Below are 12,652 nucleotides of genomic sequence, written 5' to 3' on the forward strand. Positions count from 1 at the left end.
TAAATATTAAGTCTTACCATAATAGTTATAATTTTACACATTTTTTACTTTTCAAGTGACTACTTTCGTTTTAATTTCCTATAATATTCTGAATAAATAGAATATTTTGAAAGTACACATCATAATATGTAATATACAGTTATACCAGTTTATTGTAGCCTATACGTAATGATGACCCATACGCCTGCCCGTGCACGAAACAAAATTCAACGCGGTCGAGCTGATGACGACGCTTCAGTGACTCTTTTCGTTTATAGGATTTTTTTTTACCCATTAATATTTAGCAGTGCTGGCGGAATATTTTCCGACTTCACACATTACATACTCACGTGTATATATAATATGGCGTTTCATCGGTAGTAGGTACATTCGTCACAGCTTCCGGGGATCGGCCGGGACGGAAAACAAATAAAACCGTAAATCGACCGCGCCATAATATATATGAACGCGGCCGCATACCTATAGCACATATTATATTATCATATTATTTTATATGATAATATGTATTTATATGGATTGAGCGGCGTGCACACATGACTGGAGCTAACCGTGGAAAACGACAAATACGACGATTTACGCGCATGCGTGTCATCTCGTATGTGTGTGCGCCATATTTTTTAATATTATAATGCTAGTGGCTAAAATAAGTTTAAAACAAAAAAACAGCTACCACGATGCACGTAGAAATAATGCGACAATATTTGGAAAACCGTCGTGCGTAGGAGGAGCGCTAAAACAGATAAGACGTTCGCCGGTGTAGGTGTTGACGAGTTTGTATTATTTTGTTCGTAGGTTTTTTATATTTTGATCGAAAACAATATTTCAAAGATAAACAATATTCTATATGCACACACAATGCAGTACGTATAATAATATAATCTCTGTGAAGCTCGCATATACACGCGCACGCTTTATTTAACGTTTCCCATAAATACGGATACACACGGGAGGACGAGTGATTTTTTTATTTCCTCGAAATGTCCGTCGTAGATTTCAAAAATAAAACCTATAAGACGTATGGTAAGCGCGTTCGATTGCTGCACAGCGACCGGGATAGCGATAGTGTGTCACACTGCGTATAATGTACGCCACTGCACACGATGCACGTCACGAATATGATATAATATACTTGTCAGCGTCCGAATAATATAATAATAATATGGATATTAACGCTGTACAGCCGGGCCTGGCTGGTAAATATATATATATATATAGTGTATATAGTGTCGTGTGTTTGGCTTTTCGTCGTCAAGGTTTTATTTTCGTTAGAAAAACCACAATGGCTGCGGGCACGGAAAGGCGATAAAAAAAACCACCCACACACCAAAAAACCCGCACGTATATATGTATGTGTATTTATATATATATATATATATATATAGTATGTATTTATTCATTATATAACATATATACGATAAAAGGGCAAGCATATAACGTAAGACGTATCACATTCCACATAACATGTATATTACTGCTAACACGAAGTGCGGAAAGAGAAAAATAATTCCAATTATGAGACAACAAAAAAATTATAATTTATTTCGTATAATTATCAATACGCATATAATATATATATATATAGGTAATAAAAAATACAGTACTTATATAATATAATATATTATACATATCATATATTATTATTGTATATATGTAGAAACGTCGAACATTTGTTATTTATTATCTATACACGGTTCTTACGCATATAAACAACCATATTTACAATACAATATTATGTATATCATTTTGTTGTATTTTGAGTAAATCGATAACGGCGATTATATATATATAAGTACAAAAGCGGCTGTGGTTCAACGGCATACTCGGTCGTCGGCCACGTATTTATAGGTAAACCGCGGTGTATATTTTAATAATAAAAAAAAAAGAAATTTGTTTTAATCGTTTAAACAGGTATATATATATAAGTATACACGATGTATAAGATTTTTTATAACTTCGTTTACCCTATATGCACGTGAAGCGGACAAAATACTTCGTCGGGTTTGACACTAATAAAAACGTTAATAATAATAATAATACGAATTTTTTTTTGTTTTTTTTTTTTTTGATTTTTTTACAATAAAACATTGAATTATGTACACAGATATTATATATGTACACATAATAATATTGAATTATATGATAATAATATATTATGTACAAAGTGGCGACACGCAGTTATGTATAAAGATTATAATATACGTTAAAAAAACACGCCGCAAGTGTTATAAGTGGAAAATAAAACTTTGTAATTTTTATAATAATATCATTTTTATATATAAGTAATATATATATATATGTATGAAAAACATTTACCGAACTGCAATTTTATCGCATTTCCCATTACATAAATAGGGTCAGTACGTGTAAAACGCACTGCCGAGGGCCGCGTAATGCGTGACCAAGTTGCTGCCGTGCTGGTGGTGCAGTTGATGGTGCTGTTGCAGGTACTGCTGATGTTGGTGTTGCTGCTGATCCTGTTGCTGCTGTTGCTGAAGGTGATGATGATGATGATGATGATGTTGATTGTGCTGCTGCTGCTGCTGGTCATGCTGCTGGAGTCCGTTTTTGTATTGCTGCTGGAGACTAGAAAACAACTGTGGGCCGGGCGTAGCACCACCGCCGGTGCCGCGGTCGCCGCCGCCACCGAACGCGACAGTCGGCGGCAGTGGCAGCTGCACCGGCGGGGGCGACGCTCATTCCAGTTTCTCCTGGTACATTTTCGGCTCTTTGCCGGCGGCGTTCGTCCAGCTGCAGAAACTCTTCTGTTCCTTGTTGTTGTTGTGCTGCTGTTGCACGGACAGGAACGGCGACGAGCCGATGGCATGCGACGACGGCGGCGACAACGGGACCACGGAACCCACGGAACTGACTACCGGACTCCATCGGACCAGACCGGCCGGACCGCCCAGGGGCAACGGCGGTTTGACGTCCACCATGTCGGCCATGTGCAACGGTTGCACGTGCTGCTGGTGTTGTTGCTGTTGCTGCTGCTGTTGCTGCTGTTGCTGTTGCTGCTGCTGCTGCTGCTGCTGCTGTTGCTGTTGTTGTTGCTGTTGTTGCTGGTGTTGGTTGTGCGGAGACGTACCGTCGGCCGCGCTCTGACTGTTTTCCGAATCGGAACACGAATCGCTGCTGCCCTTCTTGCTGCCGCCGTTGCCGTTGTGCGTCTTGACGTGCTTGGCCAGGTGGTCGGACCGCATGAATCGCTTGTTGCACACGGGACACGCGAACCGCTTCTCGCCGGTGTGCGTGCGCAAGTGCCGCTGCAGCTCGTCGGACCGCGTGAACCGCTTGCCGCAGAACAGCCAGTTGCACACGAACGGCCGCTCGCCTGTGTGCCACCGGAGATGCGCCTTGAGGTGGGACGTCTTGCCGTACACTTTTCCGCAACCGGGTATGTGGCAGCTGTGCACGTTCTTCTTGAGGTGGCCGCCGGCCGGTCCCAGGCGCTCGGCCTCTTGGCAGTTGGGACAGTCGCACGTGGCCCGTCCCGTGTACCGGCGCTGCGTGCGCGGCGACGGTGTCTGGGGGGCCGCGCTATACGCGGCCGACACTGCAGGCCGCAGCGGCTGCGGCTGCGGCAGCCGCTGACGCCGAACCCGGCGACGTGGCCGACGAAGAAGACGACGATGACGTGACGACGGACGGGTGATGGTGGTGATGGTGGCCCAGGCCGAACGATCCCTGCGCGCCCGGCAGTATGGACTTGTACGTGTCCTGCAAGAAGTGTTGGTTGGAGAACAGGTGGTGAGCGGCGGCCGTGTTGGACGCGGCCAACGAGTGGCTGAGCGACGAGTAGTCCGACTGCGCCGCGTAATTGGCCATCTGTGCGTGCATGCCTGCGTGAAAACCAAAAAACAAAAAATACCAAAATAATCAAAACTCGTCGGCATAATATTAAATTTATGATTATCATAGTATTGTCATCATTGAATATTTCGCATATCTCGAGTACCGCATAAGCGTATAATATACTACGTAAATAAGTCACGTTTCTAAACGTCCAGAGAAAAAAATTACGATATCAAACGATTCGTAATCTTGCATACCGCGCGCACGGGTATAATATACGTAAACAAGTCGCGTTTTAAACGTCCGGAATAAAAAAAAATTACGATATTCAAATTATACCGTAATGTTGCAGTGTATACGCGAGCGATTATGAAATGTGAAAGGAATCGTTTAAACGCCGAAGTATCGTATATTATATTATACATGCATGTTATGATATACGTATACATAGTAGCGGATCACGATTCGCGCGCGTTTATAATCGACCTCGCGAGTACATGCGTACGTCCGTATGAGTGTGTATGCGCGCCGAACCAGCCGTATTTCAAAAACAAATTACCCGTGTAGGTACCTACGATTATTTTAATTTTAATTCTTTAATCGCGACCGTATTTTTATATTAATTATTTATTTTTTCGTATAACTCATGCACGATGCCGTTGATACATACGACGAACGACGATGTACGTCATCGTTATAATGCTACATCGCAACATCATCATCATAGACCAATAATAATATACCGTTTAATAAAATAAATGCACATAATGTTTACCTCCACTCATGTCCAGCCATCCACTGCCGTGCACGTCCCACCAAGCGGGATTCACCGACTCTGTCTTGATGGCGGGCGCGTGGTGTCCGGCGGTGCCCATCGAATTGAACGGCCACTCGTACGGATGGCGGCCGTACAGCGCGCTGTGATTGTCCACCTTGCCCAGCAGCGGGCTCTGGTGATGATGGTGGTGGCCGTTGTTGTCCGCGGCCAACGCCTGATGGCCACCACCGCCGCCGCCGAAGTATATGTTGCCGTGATGAGGCGGCGGCGGAGGCGGGTAACCCGCGCCCGTCGGCACCGGCGTGGACGGGGCCGACGACGTGGACGTTACCACGGGCCTGGGCGACTCGGCCGCGCTCGACGACGTCCGCTGTTGCTGTTGGCACTGTTGCTGTTGCTGCTGTTGCTGTTGTTGCTGCTGCTGTTGCTGCTGTTGCAGCGGTGAACCGGACATGTCGGTGGACTGCTGTTGCGGGCTCTTTTTCCACGGATAAAACCCTTTACCCACGGCCGCGTCAGCAAGCGGCGGTGGCGATTTACTCTGCAACTTGTTGCACTGAGCCGCCAACATAGCTAGCGGAGTGTTCCTCAAACCGGGATGTTCCTGAAACAAAATGTACGAGTTTCCGGTTTAGTACATCCGTATATACGCAGTCATTATATATATGGACCATACATGGACGTAATGTGTGCGTAAAACGATTAAGCACCACTGTAATTAAACGAGACCTGCGCTACACGTTTGTTAATATTGCGTTGACCGAAAACGAATAACTAGGTACACGTCTTTAAGTATTGATTTATTCATTCGACATACATTACATGTATATTGATAGTGTAAAATATGGATACGTGTAGAACGCGCGTTAACGAAGCGTGTCATCGGCGTGTGACTAACGACGTTTCGTGCCAAATCTGTTAAGTGGTTTTTAGTGCGATGATGATTTGTCGGACTGTGCAGTTATTATGTTTTGCGCGGTATAAACGCGTTTTGGTGGCCAGTAATTATACAGTTATAAATGTAAATGATATATTATTCAATATACCCGAAATAGTACAAAATAAATATAATGTACCTATCTACGTCAGAAACAATATTGACCGGAAAATAATCACGTAAACGAGTCGTGGTCGCAATTATTCGAATATATAATATATTATAGCTGCAACAGTTATACTTTTATTATACGGGCTCGTAAAATAGTATAATAATACTACACGTCGAAATTCGTAAACCCAGTTCAGCGCACAGTTTTTCGAAATTAATTACAATAAAACTATATTATATGCGGTGCACGTGGCGTGTGAAGCAGTGATCGTTCTATGTATCGTAATAACATTCAAAACCAGTTTGTCCGACGAAACGAGATTTACATAGTTTAGCTATTGCGCGCATTATTCGTACGACCGGCTGCTGCATAGTCCCTTAGTCCAACATGGGTAATACTACACAATAAACAAATGTTCGAACCATATCACAATAATATCACAGCAATCGGAAAATAATATAATATTATGCAAAAAAAAATGCTTATATTTTAATTGCGCATTTTTATATACGTGGCAATATTCCGCGCGTTTCAAATAGTACCTATTTAAACATATATTATATTAAATAATATTACAGGAAAATCGAATGTAATTACAAATTAATGACGTATTAAATTCTGACGCGTTTATACTTGTATATTTTATTATTTATATTATTTTATACACATTATACGCATAGTTTACCTATAAATATTTACTAATTTATTTATTTTTTTCGACCGACCGGTACAAAACTCGTTCCCGCGAAGTGTACGACACCGCGGCGTTTAAGCGAATCTAAGTGCAAGTTGAGTCTTCTGCCTCACATCAGCAAATGATGACGGATCTCGTTTTTCGAACACTCGCGTGCGCACGTGATTAACATCGCACGCGAGACGACCACCCCACACACTTCCTCATTTCAATTTCTATTTAACAGTTATGATATTATATTAAACACACAACACACATATACGAATACGTATATGCACAATTCAGAATGCGAATGCGCCCAACGGCTGTCTACGCGTAACGTGTTTAGAAGTGTATATAGACTACCTACATAATATATAAAACGTGTACGTATTTATATTTTAGTAAACCGTTTTAAATAAATTAGGTTTTTAAATTATTACAAAAAAAAAAACGACATCTGAATCTGATCTCGATACTAGACAGCCAATAGCTTGGTAATAGTCAATATAACCGACGACGTCTACAAACACAAATTTAACCTGCACCGTCTTCGTTCTATATGTAATATGTATCTATACGAGTATATATAGGTATCAAAATATATCGAACGCACGACAGAAGAGAACCGTTGGGTATTATTATTTTTGTGTATCGAATCATTATCATTTTTTTTTTCTATAATAAGGCTTTGAAAAAATAATAGGCACTACCGACTGACAAAACGAAAAAAACATTATATATATAGTATACACATACGAGTTTTACCTACTATAAGTATAAGAGTATAACTGAAATAATGGACAAGACGACTGCTGCAGGTTCAAATCTGAGCGGACATGTGGTGAAGACAATTATATTATAATACAGAAAAAGAGTCTTGTACCGAATATTATAAAGACGGTGAAATATCGATAATCAATTTAAATTCCTGAGTGTAGCAGATGATCCTAAATATCATCATAAAGTATAATATAGCAAATACGTATATAGGCAAAGTAAAAAATGTTACAATTTGATAATTGGATTCATGTACAAGCTATAATGATAAATTACACAAAATATCATATATCTCAACACCTGAGGGTAGCAAAGAATAAAATCATATACAATAAAATATATAATAATGAAAAGCACTGATTGTAATTTTTAAAAATGACAAATGAATTAATTTTTTTTTAATAATTGTCTTATATATGCCAAACATATTTAACAATTTCAGAAATTTGTTCATTAGTTTTTAACGAACACTTCTTCGAACGTAACACAACGAGTATTATATTGAGACTGCACTGTTCGTCACGATCGTTCATTCATAAGATTTTGAAATTATTATATTATGTATGAGCCATTGACAATGTATGTATGGCAACATACTTTCAATGGGATTTAACTAGGTACCCTTACAGCATTGACATCCTTTTTTCCTCTGCCACATTTTATTATTTTATATTTATACGCGCACGATAATCTCAAAATATATTAATTAGGTAACTATCAATAAATAATAATTATGCATAACATATTAACATGTAATAATATTGTGTAAAAAGATTAAAAAAAGCTTTAAAGATTACACAAATAATCGAAAACCAGTCTTGTATATATAATATGTAATGTTATAACATAAGGTTACACTTAAAATTTTGCTAAATCTATAATATAATTAGTTAATATGTATTTACCATTTACATATTATATATTCTTGTAACATGTTGGAATTAACTAAATATAACACGCATATACAAATATAATATATACAATATTATTGTGTATAGAGAAAAATATAATTTATTGAAGGATAATTATTGTATCGGTCGTAATAAACAAAAATACGAAATGTGTTTATTAATTTAAATCTAATTAGCATGAAATTAAACAAGTAAAAACGTTACGCAGTTCTGCGGCATATATATTATAAACGTAAATGAATGTAAATACCATTAAATTGCAATAATATTAATAATATTATTATCATATATTCATTCGACTCTATGTGCTAAGCTAACATACCGAAAAAAAATACGATTTTCAATGACAGTCTTTATCGACGGACGTTGTCCAACCGTCACTTTGTGATCGTTACGCACAAAGTGCTGTCATATTAGAACCCCAATAATACATTATACACTTTTACGACGAATAAAAATAACCACTCAAGCGAATTTGACAACCCATTCATTCGTACGGCGACCTTATGATTATTTCATATTATTGATCATCACGACTGTCATGCGAAATTCGTACAATTTCATATACCACATATTTTTATCCTGCAGTGCATTCTATACGTACACAGAAAAAACGTCTGCACATTACCGTAATCGTTGTTTTACAAAATTTGTAATTATTTTCAATTCATTGCTATTAATTTATTATGGAATTGAAGCGATGCCTGCAGTCTTTTAAATGTACCCAAACACACACACCATATATATATATATATGTATATATATATAAAAGATTTACAACGCACTGATGATTTGGCCGGAAGACATTACAGCAATATATTTATCGTCGTCATCTTTGTACGCCGTTTATCGACTTGATCGCCGGGACAAGATTATAAGCGAAATCGTGGAGCGATAAAAATGATCATCGGGAAATCAGCAGGGTCAAAATGAATTTGACGAAGATGAAAAAAGAAGAAACAGCCGCGTAACCCAACACCGGATATTCGCGTTATTGTCACCACGGAAACGTAAACATTTCAATAAAATTCGGAACGAACAGCCGCCACCGTCCAATAATAATAATGTCACATTGTCCGAAAGGTAAAATCCTGTACATACACCTGTCGCGCTCTCAAGAATTATACAATGATGTTTTTCTTAATCGAATACATGCGATTCTCGACAAATTTGTTTCACTGCGTGTTGTATTCAATTGGACTGTACGAAATAATAACGTATATACAGAGTGTATGCACTGGATTTGATACACTCGAATGCAATTTCTATAAATAATATTATCAAATTTATGAAATACATCATACATCCTAAAACAAACGTATAATGTTTAAATAATTTAAAAGCATGATGGTATAACCTAACTATAGTCATTAATATAATTTTAATGTGCAAGGGTTTTAATATGTTTCAAAATTTATGTCGATTTCAAAGTAAATGTGAAAACCACCGGTGGTTTATTTCAGTTATATATTATATAGGTACAGAGGTATGTACACGCGTGGTTTAACATATTAATATAATACAAAATTGTTTCACGTAGGTACCAATTGTAGGTATAGTATACTATATATACATGCGGCTAATTACAATATTACATTATTTACGTATTTTTAATAAGAATGTTTTTGTACTAACCGTAGAAAATTACTCACGTTATACATTATATTATGTGAATGCAGCCCACGCAACTTATATGATAATTTAAGAATGTAACAAATTTACAGAAAAAAAAACAAAAATATGAACTCTAAGAATTGGTAAAAAAAATTCAATACAATCAACTCTCGTTTCCGTTCATACAATATATACATACAGTATTTACGTGTATGCATGTGTATATATGTGTGTGTGCATGTGTGTGTATATATAGACTACAGTATAATATATACGAATAGGAACCCGTTAGTTCCTGAGGCCCATAGGTGCTAGAAGAAGAAGGCACACCTTGTTTATATTCTTTTAACTAACAAAAAGATCACGAGATAAGCCGCGCCATTAGTCAACGTTATATCTGACGACGTCATAAAATTAATTATATACACACTTTTTTTACTCTTTATTTTTTATCAATGTGTACTCATTTTAATGACGATGATTGTGCGGTTTGTGGCGGCAAGCAAAAGTGTATAAAGAGTGAATAATGAAAATAATAATAAAAAAAAAAAATGAAATTCAATAAGACGATTTTTTTTTATTTACTATTGTGAATGTGACGAACGATATATATCAACCGATAAAAAGTCAATCAGCACAAAATGTTTTTAATCACCATAAACATTTTATCATATTATAATAATATAATGATATTCCTCCCCAAAACGATCGTAAAAATTTCAAATTTTTAGGGATCAAATAATGTATGGCGTGTTTGAGATACATTTATAATGGAAAACGAAAGAGATATTATAGGGACATACACGCCAATCCGGTGGTGAGAGAGGGTTTTATTATTATTAGTTTGTTTTTATTAATACTCTGTCACTGTTTTAGTGACCAGTGACTGTAACACGCAGTTCAAGGCAGAATTGTATACGTACGATGATATAAGAGCATACATTTTGTACTGAAACTTTATTATTATTTAATGTTAATTTTTAATCTTTACCATGTAAATGAATATAAATAATTTATGATGTACTTCAAATAATTTAAAAACAAATTTAATTATTTCGAAATAAATAAGCCACGTACATACTGTTTGAGTGTAATAACATAAATACCTATACCTACAATGGAAAAATGGCGTTATATGCGTATACTTATACTTACGACAAATCATTTATACTATAATATATATAATATATATTTATATATATATATATATATATTTACGTCACCCATATGACTCTTTATACCAACAAAATGACAATGTATATGTTAGTATATATATATATATATATATATATATATTATACTAGCTGTACACTGTTAATACTTTGTAGACGTGAAGGAGGAGATTCTATCGTCATTTTTTTTTAAAGTTATTATTTACTTGTAGAATGGCTTCTTCCATTCTGTTATAACATCACCAGATTAGGTGGCGCCACATGTCATGAAAGGTTCAAAGATTCGACACCGACAGTCCGTGATGAAGCGGTTTTTATAATTTTCTTTTTCTGTCTCTATACATCATATTATATATATATACAATACATATGTATATATAATACTGTAATGCGTACAGAGTGTTTTACTACTCTCATTATACATGCCCGGGGCTTTTAGTGATGGGTATACGCGTTTAAAATCCATTTTCTACCGGCAGCCTAATCGAAAAACGGCGGCTAAATTAAAAACAAAAAATGTACGAGGAAAGGCGGGCAACTCACCATTATCTCTTGTTCGGTGGGCCATCCTTCATTGCAAGATTTGCCGGTTAAGGCGCTTTGGAAATCGGGAACCTGTAAACACACAATGAATAATAAAACGATTAGCAAAATGCATAATAATTAATAGGTAAAAATAATGGTACTATCATCATATCTATAATATGGCCATATCATTGTAATGTAGGTACTTATAATATATTTGTATATATGTATATTATAAAGACATAAAGTATTGGCGAATGTCAACGTGGGGGTTTTCAGAAAATATTGCGTCAATTATAAACAAACTATTTCTATATCGTGTAAGACAATCCGCGGTGAAACGTATTCATAATATTTATTAATATTCAACATTTCACTTATATATAACATGATTACGTACGTAACAAATATTCATATTATTCCGTAACATATTATAATAAATAGTATAAAATGTTTTTCAATCATTATTATTACTAGGAATATAACATTTTTTAGATTTTTATCTTTCTCTATACATATATATATATATATATTTATAGATCACTCATACTTGCTCTTCAATTAAAATATCACATACGTATGCGTATATTATACAAAATTCAACGAGAGACGACATTGGCGACAGCTAAAGCGTCTTTCGGAAACGCGACAACGACGAAGTGCAGCGGCCGTGCCGTTAAACGAAGGTCGTCCCGAAAAAACGGGTTCATTAATACATCCTCCGGGCGTAATATACATATTTTACACATGAATAATTTGACGGCACACCATCAAAGTTAACGCATATATATATATATATATATATACGTGTGTATATGTATATACGTGTACTCAATAATGGGGGCTCACAACTACTATCTCGACAATACCGCCTTTAGCTAAAAAACATGTGTTTCGGACAAAACGCATGTCATAAATCCTTTCGTTCAGAATAAGTTGCTATCTCTTTCCACCGAAGACGTATAGGTATGTATATAACACATAATATTAGTAAAAATGATATATATGCGTGGTGTGTGAGATCTGTAATATCGTAAGTAGATATAGAGTTTGTATCGATTATCGTGTGTCAAATATTTATTTTCTTGGCTAGGCTACTGATTTACGCGAGGTCCTGAAAAAAAACATTTCCCAAATTCCATTTTCAATCATTCGAAATCTGCCGCTCACGTGCTCCGACATATACAACACGTATAAATTTATTTATTGGATCGAAACGTCTACTTAAAATGATCTGGGTTCTCGTGCACAGCTTGAGAACGTCAGATTTTTGTTGAATGCGTAGGTATATGTTCTACAAGAGACTGGCACTATAATAACAACTGACCATCAAAAATAACAATTGCCAATTGAACATT

General features: G+C 36.6%; 2 protein-coding genes across 2 annotated transcripts in view; both read right to left on the reverse strand.

Moving 5' to 3' along the window:
• Positions 1-2,222: 2,222 nt before the first annotated feature.
• LOC113550469 (sex-determining region Y protein-like) lies at positions 2,223-2,693 on the reverse strand (the record flags this gene model as incomplete). The annotated part of the gene is made up of 1 exon (XM_026952310.1): positions 2,223-2,693. A coding segment is annotated over one exon (339 nt), but the record flags the coding sequence as incomplete, so codon positions are not given.
• LOC113560554 (transcription factor Sp9) overlaps positions 2,610-12,652 on the reverse strand; it is a 69,356-nt gene continuing 59,313 nt past the window's right edge. Inside the window, 4 exon segments of the mRNA XM_026966494.1 lie at positions 2,610-3,557; positions 3,559-3,839; positions 4,568-5,174; positions 11,313-11,384. Coding sequence (XP_026822295.1) covers positions 2,694-3,557; positions 3,559-3,839; positions 4,568-5,174; positions 11,313-11,384 — 1,824 coding nt within the window. The 3' untranslated portion in view covers positions 2,610-2,693.

The sequence above is a fragment of the Rhopalosiphum maidis genome, chromosome 1 (assembly GCF_003676215.2).
Source record: "Rhopalosiphum maidis isolate BTI-1 chromosome 1, ASM367621v3, whole genome shotgun sequence".
Classification (NCBI taxonomy): domain Eukaryota; kingdom Metazoa; phylum Arthropoda; class Insecta; order Hemiptera; family Aphididae; genus Rhopalosiphum; species Rhopalosiphum maidis.